General features: G+C 39.0%; 1 protein-coding gene and 1 pseudogene across 4 annotated transcripts in view; both read right to left on the bottom strand.

The window, feature by feature from the left end:
* Positions 1 to 17,477, bottom strand: part of FAM172A (family with sequence similarity 172 member A) — a 490,654-nt gene that overhangs the window by 14,555 nt on the left and 458,622 nt on the right. Inside the window, exon 11 of one of the 4 annotated variants that reach the window (XM_032275857.1) lies at positions 3,932 to 4,061. The exons of the other annotated variants lie outside the window; for them this stretch is intronic. Coding sequence (XP_032131748.1) covers positions 4,051 to 4,061 — 11 coding nt within the window. The 3' untranslated portion in view covers positions 3,932 to 4,050. Of the gene's footprint in view, positions 1 to 3,931; positions 4,062 to 17,477 lie in introns of those variants that run through there. 4 annotated transcript variants of the gene reach the window in all.
* On the bottom strand, positions 2,461 to 3,673 carry LOC116553964 (annotated as a pseudogene).

The following is a 17,477-nucleotide window of genomic DNA, read 5'->3' as shown; positions in this document are numbered from 1 at the left end:
TCGACCAAGCAGAAGAAAGGATATCAGAGATTGAAGATCAACTTAATGAAATAAAATGAGAATGCAAGATTAGAGAAAAAAGAGTGAAAAGAAATTAATAAAGCCTCCAATAAATATGTGATTGTGTGAAAAGACCTAATCTATGTTTGATAGGTGTACCTGAATGTGACAGAGAGAATGAATCCAAGCTGGAAAACACTCTTCAGGATATTATCCAGGAGAACTTCCCCAACCTAGCAAGGCAGGCCAACATTCAAGTCCAGGAAATACAGAGAACACCACAAAGATATTCCTCAAGAAGAGCAACCCCAAGGCACATAATTGTCAGATTCACCAGGGTTGAAATGAAGGAAAAAAAGGTAAGGGCAGCCAGAGAGAAAGGTCCGGTTACCCATAAAGGGAAGCCCATCAGACTCACAGCGGACCTCTCAGCAGAAACCCTACAAGCCAGAAGAGAGTGGGGGCTAATATTCAACATCCTTAAAGAAAAGAACTTCCAACCTAGAATTTCATATCCAGCCAAACTAAGCTTAATAAGTGAAGGAGAAATAAAATCCTTTATGAACAAGCAATCATCACCACCAGGCCTGCCTTACAAGAGCTCCTAAAAGAAGCTCTAAACATAGAAAGAAACAACTAGTGCCAGACACTCCAAAAATGTACCAAATAGTAAAGACCATATCGACACAATGAAGAAACTGCGTCAACCAACAGGCAAAACAACCAGCTAGCATCAAAACAGCAGGATCAAATTCACACATAACAATAGTAACCTTAAATGTAAATGGGCTAAATGCCCCAATCAAAAGACACAGACTGGAAAATTGGATAAAAAGTAAAAACCCATCAGTGTGCTGTATTCAAGAAGCCCATCTCACGTGTGAGGACACACATAAACTCAAAATAAAAGGATGGAGGAAGATTTACCAAGAAAAGGAAAAAAAAAAAAAAAAAAAAAAAAAAAGAAGCAGGAGTTGCAATCCTAGTCTCTGATAAAATACACTTTAAACCAGCAAAGATCAAAAGAGACAAAGAATGGCATGACATAGTGGCAAAAGGATCAATGCAACAAGAAGAGCTAATGATCCTAAATATATATGCACCCAATATAGGAGTACCCAGATACATAAGGCAAGTTCTTAATGACCTACAAAGAGACTCAGACTCCCATACAATAACAGTGGGAGACTTTAACACACCACTGTCAATATTAGATCAATGAGACAGAAAATTAACATGGATATCCAGGACTTGAACTCAGATGTGGACCAAGCAAACCTAATAGACATCTATAGAACTCTCCACCCCAAATCCACAGACTATACATTCTTCTTGGCAACACATTGCTCTTACTCTAAAATCAACCACATAATTGGAAGTAAATCACTCATCAGCAAATGCAAAAGAACGGAAATCATAACGAACAGTCTCTCAGACCACAGTGCAATCAAATTAAAACTCAGGATTAAGAAACTCACTCAGAACTGCACAACTTCATGGAAACTGAATAACTGGCTCCTGAATATTGACTGGATAAACAGTGAAATGAAGACAGAAATAAAGATATTCTTCAAAACCACCGAGAATGAAGACAAAACTTACCAGAGTCTATGGGACACCTTTAAAGAAGTGTCTAGAGGAAAATTTATAGCAATAAATGCCCACATGAGAAGCAAGGTAATATATAAAATCAACACCCTATCATCAAAATCGAAAGAGCTACATGAGCAAGATTAAAAAAGCTCAAAAGCTAGCAGAAGAGAAGAAATAACATGCTCATTGATGATAGACTGGACAGGGAAAATGTGGCACATAGACACCATGGAATACTCTGCAGCCATTATAAATGATGAGTTCATGTCCTTTGTAGGGACATGGATGTAGAAACCATCATTCTCAGCAAACTGACACAAGAACAGAAAATCAAACGCCGCATGTTCTCACTCATAGGTGGGGTGTTGAACAACGAGGACACACGGAGGGGAGCATCACACACTAGGGTCTGTTGGGGGAGTGGAACTTGGGAAGGGTTGGGTGTGGAGGGTGTGGGGTTGGGGAGGGACAACATGAACAGAAATGCCAGATATAGGTGATGGGGAGGAAGGCAGCAAACCACACTGCCATGTGTGTACCATGCAACAATCTTACATGTTCTTCACATGTACCCCAAAACCTAAAATGAAATTAAAAAATATATATATATTTAAAAAAAAGACTCAGGGAAGCCAGGTGCAGGGCCTGGCTTTGAGAGGCTGAGGTGGGATGAATCTCCTGAACTCTGGAGTTGGAGGCCAGCCTGGTGAACATGGCAAAATGTCCTCTCTACCAAAAATACAAAAATAGCCAGGTGTGGTGGCATGCACCTATAGTCCCAGCTACTTGGAGGCTGAGGTGGGAGAATCATTTGAGCCCAGGGACACACTTTGGGAAGTAAACTTAGTCCTTTTCTTTTTCTTTTTTTGAGCGCACTGCTTTATTCACTAGGAATAAGCTGGTACAAAACACATTTTTGGAAAATTCACTTGGAGATAAGTGAATTATCATCGATGGCTGCAGAGTATTTCATGGTGTATATGTGCCACGTTTTCCCTGTCCAGTCTATCATCGATGGGCTTCAGCTTTGTTGAGCCTCCTGCAGGAGCTTGAGCACGGGGTCGTCAGCCCTGAGGGTGAAGGCGAGTGTGTGCTGCTGGTAGCGCTTGGGATCACACTCCAGGTTCTTAATCACTTCAGCCAGCAGGTGTGCTCGCTCCATACCTGAGCTGGGGCCTCGAAGCCCAGGGCGGTGAAGTGCACTGAGCCGGGGCCTTGAAGCCCGGAGCGGTGAAGTGCACATGCAGGTGGTAGTAGTAGGGCAGGTAGGGCAGGTATACTCGAAGATGGTCTCCCGTCATCTGGTAGTGCTGCACGATGGCTTCCTGCCCCTGGTGGAGGATGTTCCTGAGCAGCAGCAGGTGCTCCGGAGTGAGGTCGCGTAGGGATCTGATGCCCGGGCGATGACAGATGGTGATCGAGTACAGGTCGTTGAGCTGCTGTTGGTTCCACTTGAGGTCAGGAATGAGGACAAACCTGTCACAGGAATCTGGGTTCTCAAAAACAATCCGGTTCACTTCAGCCTTCTTGTCGAGAATGTTATACACTCACTGGATGCTGTGGCTCTGGGACTCCAGGTGGGGTAAAGTAATGTTTCTGTAGTCATCTCCTGTCTCTTGGATCAGGTGGGGGTCCTGGCGCAGGTACTTCTGCAGGTGTTTCTCTGTGGCAGGGTAAACCACATCATCTTCACATCACTCTATTGTCTTGGAGGGAACAAGTGATAGGTGCTGTAGATATCGTTGGAGAACTGCAACTGGAGCTCAGGGCTGCCTGTCAGGAGCTGAGCCACCTGTCCCACCTGAAATGTCGACCTCTCCAGGATCACAACGGCATCCTCTCCAACCCCATCTCCAGAGGCCTCATTCACTTTTCCTTGTAGGAAAATGATTTTGTCCCGTGCTGACTCCCTCAGCACTTTCTGCGCTCTGAAGACAGAGAATGGTAAGCGGACAGGAGCACAGGTACCGTTTCCAACACCTGCCTCCTTTGCCTCTGTGCTGGCAGCATGCGCCTCCTCCACGTCCAGCTTGCACTTTCTCTTGCTGGGTTGAGGCGCTGTCGGGGAGGCAGGCTTTTTTTTTTTTTTTTTTTTTTTTTTTTTTTTTTGTAAGACAGGGTCTTACTTTGTCACCCAGCCTGGAGTGCAATGGCATGATCTGAGCTCACTGCAGCCTCGACCTCTGAGGTCCAAGCAATCCTCGTGCCTCAGCCTCCCAAGCAGTGGGGACTATAGGTGTGCACCACCATGCCTGGCTAATTTTTGTATTTTTAGTAGAGACAACGTTTCTCCATGTTGGCCAGGCTGGTCTCAGGTGATCCACCTGCCTCGACTTCCTAAAATGCTGAGATTACAGGTGTGAACCACCACACGAGGCCATACTTTATTCTTGAGGTGCGGTAGATAGCCTGCCTTGCTGTGGGTCTCTGACTTTGAACCTTGTTTGGTTTCTCTAATCAACCTTCTCCTAGACAATAAAAAATGGATGAATTTTTATTACTTCAATTGCCTATAAAATCTAGACAGCTGTTACAGAAATGTTTTATTTGGGCCAGGTGCGGTGGCTCACGCCTGTAATCCCAGCACTTTGGGAGGCCAAGGCTGGCAGATCATGAGGTCAGGAGATGGAGACCATCCTGGCTAACACGGTGAAACCCCGTCTCTACCAAAAATACAAAAAATTAGCCGGGTGTGGTGGCATGCGCCTATAGTCCCAGCTACTCGGGAAGTAGAGGCAGGAGAATCGCTCAAACCCAGGAGGTGGAGGTTGCAGTGAGCTGAGATCGCACCATTGCACTCCGTCCTGGTGACAGAGCGACACTCTGTTAAAAAAAAAAAAGTTTTATTTGGTTTTAACTCTTGTCTTATTGCAGATACTACTACTCTCTCTGTTGCCATAAAGTTTTGCCTCCAGGGTTACATTGTTTCCCATTAAAACTTCAGCTCAAGTGTGGACAAAAGCCCCCCTTTCCAGTTTTCCTTTGTCATTTTCAAAAATAACTTTACTAAAGGATTGTAAATTCGCATAGAAGTAAACAAGGGAATGCAAAGAATCACAAAGTACTTATTTCCCTAAGAACAAGTTTCTGATTCTAATATTCCACACACTTAGCCAAGAGCTTTACTGAGTCCCAAGTTCTTTCACTGTAAAATAACACTGTTGAAAAGGGCTGGTACAACTCTACAGATATGTTGTCAGGCTTCTCCTCCCAGCTTATGCCCTTTCTGCTTAACTGGTTACCTATGGCTGCCACTTTGAGACGAGAGAGAGACAGAGAGAGGGAGAGAGAGAGAGAGAGACAGAGAGAGAAAAGCTAGGGCAGGGAAAAATGAGACAGAGAATGAATTGCATTTATTTCAAAACAAAACAAAACAAATGTGAATTTACTAGTTCAAATATCCAAATCTTCTGTGGCCATCCTCCTTTCTCAATTGTGAATTTTATTATAAAGGATATATTGTGTGTGGAGAGAGTTTTCTCAGAACTCCTGTGATTAGTTTGTACATGCATTCATTGTATGCCAGACACTGTTTCTCGGTGTTGGGGATGCAGTGGTAAGAAGGAATATAAGGGCTCTGCACGCTTGCTAGTGAAAAATAACAACAAATAAAAAATAAACCAATGAATATGCTAACTTCAGAGAGTTAGAACTACTAAGAAGAAAACCTAATAGGGGATGTGAAGAGAATGAAGCGGGAGATGAGGTGGGAAGGAGAAAGAAGGCCATCAGTTTCAATTGGGTGAAGAAACTTTTGACCTGAGACCTGAATGGCAACAAAGAGGCAGGTGAAAGTCTGTGGGCAGAGTGCTTTAGGCAGAGTTGTGGAAGAACAAGTGCAGGGGCTCTAGAAGGAAAGAGGTTGTCATTGAGGAACTCAAAGGTTAGCATGACTGAATCATGGTGGGTGAGGGGAAAGTGGTGTAAGATGACTCAGAGAGATGGGCAGCCTCCAGGCCATGTGAAATCTTGCAAGTCATAGTGAAGGGTTTTTTTTATTCCAAGTTTATTGGGAGATCTGTTTACAGGGTTTTAAGCAGAGAAGAAATATAAATGAACTAGCATTTTAAGAGTACACTGGCTGGTAGGTGGAGAATGGGTTATGGAGAGTCAGAAGGATGAATGTAACCCTTCCTGACTGCATTTACCAATTCATCCTGCCTCTAGAGCATTCTCTGGGACTCTCTTTTACACAGTTCAGAGTACAAAAATTCAGTTACTGCTAATTCACATATAAGGAATAAAATCAATCTTGTACTAATAGTAATATGCAGCAGGAGTTGAAAGAGGCCCCAGTAAAACAGTATTTGAAAGTAGTAAATTAAAAAATGGAGTTGAACTAGAAATAATATTTTGCTAACAATTCTGCTTCTGTCATATACTCTGATGTTTCTGGTTTCTCAGCCCTTAGAAGGACTGTTGTGTGTGGTGGTAAGGCATTGGGATGGGGAATACACTGTCATAGTATGCCATTTCTGCAGTCAGTCCAGAGGTAACTGGTGGGTTTACTCTCCAGGCAGGCTCTTCTACTGAAGTTCTTAATTTCTACAAATGGTCACAATATTCTCTTACCTACTCTACCTGACAGCCTGAGTCATCTTTTATTTTTCTCTCTCTTGTTCGCTGCCTCCTGATCCAATCAGTTAATAAATTCTGACAATTAAACCTCATGAAAGTTTGTTCTTCTTTTCCATTCCCTGTGCAATCTAGAGTGATCTAGATTTAATGGTAGATCATTTAGAGTTCAGAAATCCCTCCTAACTGATTTTATTTGCAGTCTTTCCCCTTTCTCCCATGTAGTATGATTTTGTGCCCTGCTACCATATGAAAAATTCTAAGGTATCACTTGTGTCACATACCTCTTCCCATGCTTCAAAATATCCAATGGTTCCTCATTATATAAAATTAGGTAGAAATTCCTTAATTAGTTTCAAGGCCTTCTAGTCTCTGGCTCCAGCCTCCTTTTCTAGGTTTGTCATAACCTCAAGTCTCCTTTTGTAAATATCCCCTAACCTGTCAGGCCCAGTTCAATGGACATTCCTTAAGACTTTTCAAATTCTTAATACCGCTCCCCTTACTAAACATCTTTACTCAACATACTCTGTCTTACGTTTCTGTATTAGCTTATGTGTCTTTAAAATTATAAAGCAATGCCCAGGCCCACACTGCTAAAGGTAAATCTCAAGGAATAGATGCCTGTGATTCTTTTGAGTCCAATCAGAGATGAGATTACTATAATAACGTTTTTTGAAGGTAGGGGTCAGACTTATCTTCAACACAGGCTGATAAATCTACCCTGTCTACATATATCTGAGACAGGGTATTGCTCTGTCACCCAGGCTGGAGTATAGTGGCACAATCACGGCTCACTGCAGCCTCTGCCTCCAAGGCTCAAGAAATCCTCCCATCTCAGCCTCCTATGTAGTATGATTGTAGAGATGGGATTTGCCATGTTGCCCAGGCTGGTCTTGAACTCCTGGGCTCAAGTGATCTGCCCATCTTGGCCTCCCACAGTGCTGGGATTACAGGCATGACACACCATGATTGGTTGCAAATCTACCTTATATTGAAGTGTATGCTAGCTCTCAGAGTTAAGAAAGAAATTCCTCTAAAATGGAAATATAATGACAGTTGAATACTCCATAATTAATGCTGAAGAAAGTAGAATATATTTCTTGCCTTCTCCAACAAACTGATGAGGTTGACTCAGGTAGCCATAGTCCATTAACAACTAGTTGATAAACACTGACAAATACTCAAAGTATCTTCCAGATCTCTTTAGCTAAAATGTTGTGCTTATTAGTAAATACATTTTACTAGCATCAAACAGTTTTAGTGTCAGCACTGAGAACTCACAGAAGGTCAAACTTTAACTGTTCATGAGCTTATATACCCAAGATGTAGTTGACTTGGCCCAACTTTGAATGCAGATGGAAATATATCAAATATAAAACAGTAAAGATGAGATTCTAAATAAAATTTCATTCCAATAATAATACTGAAGTTTCATTTCACAGATAAGGAATCTAAAGTCCAGAGAGGTTATGATAGGCTAAAGTTAAACAGGGCAAAAACCCTACTTTTTCAGTTTTTCTTTGTCATTTTCTTTTCTTTTTTTTCTTGTGAGATGGAGTTTTGCTCTTGTTGCCCAGGCTGGAGTGCAATAGCTCGATCTCAGCTCATTGCAACCTCCACCTCCCAGGTTCAAGTGATTCCCCTGTATCAACCTCCCAAGTGGCTGGGATTACAGGCATGCAACACCATGCCCAGCTAATTTTGTATTTTTAGCAGAGACGGGGTTTTGCCATGTAGGCTAGGCTGGTCTCCAGCTCCTGACCTCAGGTGATCCACCCACCTCAGTCTCTCAAAGTGCTGGGATTACAAGTCTGACCCACTGTGTCGGGCTAGTTTATACTAACTTAACGTGTACTTGCTGTGCTTTACTAGTCATTTAATGTATGAGAAATACTTTGTTTTATCTCCAAATTATTTGAGGAGAAGGCCCCCAAATTATTTATCCCAGAAATCACAGTTGAAGCTTTATAAATGTTTGTTGTATGAATAGGTTTCATAAACAGAATTAACCATAAAAATTATGCTTACACATGTTACGAAAAACTTAGAAACTTGGTTTTTGTGCTATTTGATGATGATTCCCATTTTGAAGTTAAAGAAGTGGGGCCTACAGAAGATAATGGCAGTAAAAACTTGTGAATGTACAAAGCTACTGGTGTTCTGAATACATGGATAAATTATTATATGAACCTCTGTATCCACAGCATAATTTTTTATTGCTTTGACAGACTTTCAAAAGCACAAATCTTGGTTTGTAGTCACTAGAAAGAGAAGGAAATAGGTGGTACAGATTACCCAGTCACTTAATGATTTGGAATTGTTCCAAAGACCATAAACCAATTTGGGGATAATCAATATATTTAAAATACTGTGTGCTATAGACTGAATGTTTGTTTCCCCTCAAAATTCATATGTTGAAACTGAATCTCTAATGTGGTGGTATTTAGAGAAGGGGCTTTTGGAAGGTGATTAAGTTATGAGGGTGGAAACCTCATGAATGGAATTAGTGCCCTTATAAAAGTCACCCCAGAGATCTCCTTCACTCTCCTTCTTCCCTGTGAAGACACAGTGAAAAGATTGCTGTCTATGAAAAAGAAAGCAGGCCTTCATCAGACACTGAATCTGCTGGTACCTTGGTCTGAGACTTCCCAGCCTTCAGAACTGTAGGAAATAATTTTTTCTTTTTTTTTTTTTAAGACAGTCTCCCTCTGTAGCCCAGGTTGGAGCGCAGTGGCACAATCTCAGCTCACTGCAACCTCCGCCTCCCGGGTCCCCGTACAAGCAATTCTCCTGTCTCAGCCTCCCAAGTAGCTGGGATTACAGGCACTCGCCACCATGCTCAGCCAATTTTTGTATTTTTAGTAGAGATGGGGTTTCACCATGTTGGCCAGGCTGGTCTTGAACTCTTGACTTCGTGATCCGCCAGCCTCGGCCTCCCAAAGTGCTGAGATTACAGGCATGAGCCACCGGGCCGGGCCAGGAAATAAATTTTTGTTGTTTACAAGCCACCCAGTCTATCACAGTCTGTTATAGCAGCCTGAATGGACTAAGACACTGAGTTTTCCAATCAACACATGATATATGTTGCCATTTGTTTAGGTCTTCTTTAATGCCTTTAATAAAGTTTTATCATTTTGTTCATAGAGGATTTGCACTTCATATATTAGACTCATTTATTCATTAATTCATCTATTTATGATTATACTTTTTGAGATAATGTAGATTCATATGCAGTTTTATGAAATAACTGAGAGGTATTGTGTTACTTTTATCATTTTCCCAATGGTAACATCTTGTGAAGCCACAGTACAGTATGACAATTGTGATATTGACAATGTCAGTGAAGATACAGAACATTTCCATCACCATAAAGATTTGTCATATACTGCCATTTTATAGCCACCCCCACTTCCTTCCTCCAACTCCCCTCCTTAACCCTGGGCAACCACTAATCTTTTTTCCATTTCTACAGTTTTGTAATTTTTAAGAATGCTGTATAAATGAAATCATATACCATGTAACCTTTTGGAATTGACTTTTTTTAATCCAGCTTAATTCTATGATGATTTATCTAGGTTGTTCTGTGTCAACAGTTTGTTTCTTTTTCTTCTTCTTCTTCTTTTTTTTTTTTTTTTAAGACAGGGTTTCACCACGTTGGTCAGGCTGGTCTTGAACTCCTGACCTCAGGTGATCCACCCGCTTTGGCCTCCAAAGTGCTTGGATTACAGGCGTGAGCCACCATGCCTGGCCTTCTTTTTATTCTTGAGTAGTATTCCATGGTATATATCACAGTTTGTTTAACCATAACCATTCCCATGTTGAAGGACATTTGGACATTTGGGTAGTTTACAGCTTTTTTTTTTTTGTTTTTGTTTTTGGCTATTATAACTAAAGCTGCTAAACATTCACGTGGAGGTTTTTGTGTGAACATAAATCTTAATTTCTCTGGGATAAACACTGTTGCTTCATTTCTCTGAGATAAATGCAAGAATGCAGTTGCTAGGTTGTATGTTAGTTGCATGTTTAGTTTTTCAAGAAATTGGCACACTGTTTCCAGATCCATTGTGCCACTTTATATTCCTTCCAGCAATCTATGAGCAATCCAGTATCTCTGCATATTTGCCAGTATAAGTCTTAAAGTTAGGTAGACTGATTTTTCATATTTTATTCTTCTTTTCAAAAATTGTGTTAGGTGCTCTAGTTACTTGCCTTTCCACAGAAATTTAGAATAATTTTGTCTATATCCACTGTGCCATCAAGGATTAACTTGACCAAAGAGAGGACTGGCCTTTGCCCTCAGCTCCTGGGGGGTAATCTCTTAGCCCTGGGAATAGTCTTCCTGATATGAGTGGCTTCATCTACTTGGCGCTTTGGACTGTGTTGCATCAGCCTGACCTTTAGGGGGTTTGGAGACTAAAGTTTGCCCTGTGGGTGGTTAACATGTTAAAGTAACTGAATCCAAATAAAAACTCTGGATACCAAGCCTCCAATGAACATTCCAGATTTGGAATACTATGTATTCTCAACATTGTTGCTGGAAGAAACAGAGGTGTCCATGATAACTGGGAGAGGACAACTGGAAGGTCATGCTTGGAACTTTCCTGAACAATGAATGCCCTATGTGACACTTCCTTAGCTGATGTTAATCGGTATCCTTTCGGTGCAGTAAGCTGTAACTGAATGCAATAGTTTTCAGTGAGTTCTATGAGTGCTGGCAAATTACCAAACCTGAAGGTGGTCTTAGAGATGCCCAAACTTGCAGTTGATGTCAGAAGTTAGGGCGGCTTTGAGACTTCAAAATTTTACATCTATAAAAAAATCCTTCCTGGCATTTTGACAGGGATTCTGTTAAATGTATATATCAATTTGGGGAAAATTGACATCTTTATTATGTTGACTGATCAAATCTATGAACATACGTCTCTTAGCTTTTTTTTTTTTCAGTACTGCATATTTCTTGGTGCTACTATAAATGGATCTTTAAATATTTTAACTTTTTGTTGTTGGTATATAGAAATGCATTTGATTTTTGTGTATTGATTTTGTATCCAGCAACCTTGCTAAATTAATGTTTTCATCCTAAAAAATTATCTGTGGATTCTGAATTTCCTATATAAAGAACCATATCATGTATGAATGATTTCACTTTTGTTTTTTCCTTTGTAATTCTTATATTTATTTCTTCCAATTATAAATTTAAACTATAAACAAAGTAGCCTCAAATGTATTTATACAATTAACTAAAGAGACGAACAAAATAAAGCAAATTATTATGAACACCATAAAACTGGCATCGAGTTACTATATTTTCTGTGTTGATTGATTTCTTAATGATGCACTTCAAAAGACCTAGCTCTGTCAGGTAATGTCCTTCAGTTGCTGACTACTGGTCATGAAAGTTCCCTGTCACTTTATGACAGATTCATTTGCTTCTGGAGAATTAGTTATGTCCTAACACTATGATTTCTTTTCATCCCAGTTAAGATAATGTAGAAAGAGACAATTTTTGTTACATTTAGCCTCCAAGTCTACAGTTGTTCTCACTCTGTCTGGTACTATGCTATTCTACTCCCAGTTCTCTCCCAAAAGAATTTCTTCTCTGAATGTCTTTTTTTTTTTTTTTTAAATCCCATTATGCAGCTGCCTTCTACATGGCAAGAATTCTTAAAGGATCCTGAACTTATTTACTTGACATCACTAATACATCTTCCATTAACAGAAAAATGCACTGATTTTAAAGTAAATAATATATTCATGAATGTGTTATATAAACAGTAAATTCTTACTGTTGACTAGTTTAGAAAAAAACAAACATGTAAGATGGGACTGACTACTTAATACTGGGATAATATAACAAAGCATCAGGATAGAGAGAATTCATGTACAGTTAAACTGACATAAAGTCCCACTAAGATGATTTATGAAAAAAAATGAACAGAACTGGGTATGGCTAAACAATTACCAGGAGGGGTTATGAAAATTGTTTACAATTGGCTGGGTGCGGTGGCTCAGGCCTGTAATCCCAGCACTTTGGGAGGTCAAGGTGGGAGGATCATCTGAGGTCAGCAGTTTGAGACCAGCCTGGCCAACATGGTGAAACCCTATCTCTGCTAAAAATACAAAAATTAGCTGGGCATGGTGGTGGGTGCCTGTAATTCCAGCTACTTGGGAAGCAGAGGCAGGAGAATTGCTTAAACCTTGGGGGCAGAGGTCACAGTGAGCCAAGATTGTGCCACTGTACTCCAGAGTAGGTGACAGAACAAGACTTTGTCTCAAAAAAAAAAAAAATAAAAAAAGTTTACAATCATAATCCTTACCCTATGGATATAGGAATACTGAACTCAATACTAAAGAGACATTTCAAAACTCTAATTGGGCTTTTCCTATAGTTTTTTTTTTGTTTATTTGTTTTGGGTTTTTTTTGCCACTGTCCTGATGACCCATGGGCTAAAATCATAAATTTTCTTCTGGGTCTGTAAATATTTACAATCTTGGGGTTTGAGATATTGTAATGGATGTAAAGTATATTTCATATGTGTTACACAATTTGTTGAAAACATACTATTTCCTATTTCTTTGCTTTGTATACTGGCTCTAAGCAATATTTTAAATTTAATTATGAGGCTATGCCACGGTGGTGGCTCACACCTGTAATCCCAGCACTTTGGGAGGCCGAGACAGGTAGATCACAAGGTCAGAAATTCGAGACCGGCTTGACCAACATGGTAAAAGCTTGTCTCTACTAAAAATGCAAAAACTAGCCAGGCGTGGTGGTGTGTGGCTGTAATCCCAGCTACTCAGGAGGCTGAGGCAAGAGAATCACTTTAACCTGGGAGGCGGAGGTGCAGTGAGCCGAGATCGTGCCATTGCACTCCAGCCTGGGTGACAGAGTGAGACTCTGACTCAAAATAAATAAACAAATAAATAAAAGAGGACATGAAAGTCCTTTTCAAGTGTTTTAAAATCAGGTGATAATTATTATTACTTAGATCTTGTTAAAATAGAAAAGGATGGGAATTATTTCCCAAATAATCTCAAATATATCCCTTAGGCATCACTGTAGGTGGATGGCATCTATTATTTTATTTCTATTCTACAGAGAAAAGTTAAAAAGTCATATTGATGAGAAACACCTGTGAGTCCACTTATAAGATTAATATGGAAGAGTAAATTTGCACATGAAAAAAAACAAGATGTTGGCTACTGAAAGATGTCTTGAGTTGGTCAGATTTCAATATTTTTGAGCCAACAATTTATATCCATCAGCAGAATGTTTTTCAAGAGAAGTTGTAAATGAAGGAAAACCTATAGTATCAAGACAAAGTTACTTTAGGAACCACAATAATAAAAAATGCTATGACCCATTTACTAGGAAAAATATTTAAAAATTCTAACAAAGGGGGATAGAAAATGATAAACTTTTACAGTGATTTAATAGTAAACATTTTAATAATATCATATTAAGAATACAGTAAAAAAGCTACCTTTGCTTGTTTAATAGTTATTTATTCATACCCTCTATTGAAAAGAGCATGTGGGATGACTTATATATACATTATAGAAGGAAAAAAAAGGGACGAAGAATAAATGAAGTCACTCTTTGTTTGGAGATGTGGTAAGAACTTGTTTATTTGCCAGTTTATGGACAAAAATTTGGCTCTCAGCTTCCTATTGGGGATTATTTATTATTTTGAGACAGGGTCTTGCTCTGTCACTTGGGCTAGAGTGCAGTGGTGCGATCATGGCTCACTGCAGCCTTCATTGCCCAGGTCTAAGTCATCTTTCCACCTCAGCCTCTGGAGTAGCTGGGATCACTGGCATGTGCCACCCTGCCTGGCTGATTTTTAATTTCTTTTTTTTTTTTTGTAGAGACAGAGTCTCCCTATGTTGCCTAGGCTTTTTTTGTTGGAGTATGGTGGCCAGAGTCTCACTCTGTCACCCAGGCTAGAGTGCAGTGGCACTATCGTGGCTCACCTTAACCTCAAACTCCTGGGCCCAAGTGTTCCTCCTGCCTCAGCTCCCCATGTAGCTAGGACTACAGGAGCCCACCACAATCCCCGGCTAATTTTTTTGTTGTTGTTGTTTGAGACACAGTCTTGCTATGTCACTCGGGCTGGAATGCAGTGCGTGATCTCAGCTTACTACAACCTCTGTTTCCTGGTTCAAGTGATTCTCTTGCCTCAGCCTCCTGAGTAGCTGGTATTATAGGCATGCCCCACCATGTCTGGCTAATTTTTTGTATTTTTCGTAGAGACAGGTTTTTGCCATTTTGGCCAGGCTGGTCTTCAACTCCTGGCCTCAAGTGATTTGCCTGCCTTGGGCTCCCAAAGTGCTGGGATTATAGATGTGAGCCACTGCACCCAGCCCCCAGCTAATTTAAAAAAATATTTTTTGTAGAACAAGAAATTTTATGTTGCCAAGCTGGTCTTGCTGTCTTGGCCTCCAGCAATCATCCTGCTTTGGCCTCTTAAAGTATTAGAATTACAAGCATAAGCCACTATGTCTAGCCCCTACTAACAAACAGAAAGAGGGATACACAATTGATTATCATTTATTGCATCTAGGTGGTAAAAGCAAACCACCTGTAGAGAACAGTTATTTTTTATGGTTGTGTTCCCAGTGCAGACTTTTGACTCAACACTAAAAAGCAACTCAGGAGAAGTAACTCAGAGGAACATTAAGATAATATGTTTTAGGTGACTTAATAGTCTGTGCTAATCTGGCTTGCTCAAGGGGTAAAATCAAGCATTATCTAAAGGAATGGACAGACAATATTCTTTAGATAATCATATCATTATTATTTTAATTTCTGTCCAAAAAGGATTATGTAACAGAAAGTTTGAAGTTATATTTTCTGGCAGGAACCTGGATGACAGATTATTTCTCCTATTTCTGAATACATCAAAATGCTTTAATATCCACTCTAGAAATTGTGAGGCCTAACCAGGATATGTGCCAAAATAGAAGTCCCCTCAACCTATAAAAAGAGAGTACGGAGTCCCTGGTAGGAAGGAAGGGCCAAGATTTTCTCAAAAAAGCAGTTATAGGTTCATGTCTATATATGAATGCATAGATTACAGAAGTCTCAAATTTGACAGTATGTACGTAAAACTATCAGCCTTGGTATTACTCTAGCCATATAACATTACAAGTGAATAGCCCATAGAATATGAAGGCTTTTTAAAACTCAATTTTAAGCAAATAGATTTTATTTTTTAACATGTCTTTCTAGTAATTATTATCATCATTAATAAATAAAAGTGAAAGTTAAAATTAAGTATTTACTATATTCCTGGTGTGGCACTGTGCCCCTTCATACAGTAATTCATGTGCCCTGAAAATAATCTTTCAAAATATGTAGTATTATCCTCATTTTGCTGAAGAAGAAACTGAGGTCTAGAGAGGTCATATAGTAAAGGTCATGGTTCTTAGTAAGTAAAAATATAAGTGTCATGAAGGCAGAAAGTTTGTTTTGTTGACCCTTTATTCCTATGGACTGTGACAGTACCGACACATAAGAGGGTCCCAATAAATATTAGTTGAAGTAGCTTAGTCCAGATCCCAGGCTCTTATCTACAGCACAGGGCTACTAGAATATAAGCCAATTGGTGGTTTCAGTTGAAGACAGTGTGATTGCTTACTTCTTTCTGAAAGTAATGAGTTCTATTGCATTTACTGCTTGTGTTAGTATAGAAAGTGGGAAAATAACATAACACATTGGTATACCAATGTGAAATTTTAGAAGTCATTTTGGTGCAATCAAAAGTTTTAATAAGTATAAATACTCTCTGTATCATATGTTAATATTTTACACACACACACACACACACACACACACACACACACACACACACACAACCCAACTGTAGACTGAACCCTTAAAGGGTCCCAGAAAGTTCACAATTATCCACTGTTAATCAACAGTGGATAAGATTTGAACATATGGATGGTCCAACAAAAGAACAGACTCAAATGGGAAACATTTTCTTACTGAGAGGTCACCAGTATACCAGAAAAAACACAATATAAAGCACTTAATGCATGTTTCTATTAAATTTCCATAGGGCTTTCCTTTCCTCCCTTTATTCCTTTATTAATTTCATATTTTAGAGACAAAGAAAATCTGTTGTAAGATCCAGTTTTCCTGGTTGTATTTTTCTAAAGATGGGCACAGAACACAGAGGTTAGCATAGTAGCTATGTCAACAAATAAAACAATGATCTGTGCCACAGTGATATGATATGAAGCAGTAAATGCAGAAATCTGCGTTCTTTTTTTCTTTACATTCATATCATTATCTTTTTTGCCAAAACAGCACCTTGAATATGTCTTGAGTGTGATATGATGAGTATGTGCTCTGGGCTGACTCAAGATAGCAATCTTAGATAAGCTACAAACAGAAGCCTATTGGAAAAAAGAGCCTCAAGGTCAATGCTTCTAACTTTAGATAGCCAATCAATAGGTCATTTCCTAAACATGAGGTTTCTGTGTAATCATTCCAGCTCAGTATTTTTAAAGAGAATAATTTTCTCCAGCATAGCTTGTTGTAGACTAACACAGAAGGCAACATTTTCACTTTTATATTAACTCATATCTTTCCTGATATGAAAGAACAAACAAAGGATGAAGGGCAGCATGTGGGTCTCATTGAAATATGCTGAACTTCAAAAATCTTGTTTTTCATCTTTAAAGATGAAATAGAGAAAATGTTAAAAATAGAATATGAAAAAATATATATAGGATGATGCAACCCCAAGACACTGAAGTGTAGTATCTAAAATGATTATTAGAGAATGTTTAAAAAATTTTGGGGAACAACTGTCACTTGAATGTTAAACTTGTATTTTATACATACAAGACAAAACACTATGTATACTCCACAATCAAAAATAATTTATACTTTATTTCAGAATCAGAAGAAATATGTAACTTCATGATCAGAAGAAATATGTAACTTATTCAGAAAGGTGTGTCTCTTGCAATTTGAACTTATAAGAAAGTAATTCTACAAAAAAGGATTTTATTAAAAGTTAGTTTTAGTATTCCTAACTATGGACTATCATTTTTTTTTTTCCTATACCGCACAGTTCAGAGCAGCTGCATGGACTGTCACAATAATACATAATTACACATTTAAAAAGAGTATTCTATACTTGAATCTTATGAAATTAGTAAGAAAAATAAGATATATCATTATGTAGTATCAATAGTTCTTTAGTTTAAAAAATTATCTCTAAAAGAGACTGAAATAATCTGACAAGGTAAATTAAAAATTTCAAGTGAAAACTATTTTAGATTTTCACAAGAAT

Source organism: Sapajus apella, unplaced genomic scaffold (genome assembly GCF_009761245.1).
Source record: "Sapajus apella isolate SASKATOON/1434 unplaced genomic scaffold, GSC_monkey_1.0 scaffold1, whole genome shotgun sequence".
Taxonomy (NCBI): Eukaryota; Metazoa; Chordata; class Mammalia; order Primates; family Cebidae; genus Sapajus; species Sapajus apella.
This window is presented reverse-complemented; position numbering and strand designations above follow the sequence as displayed.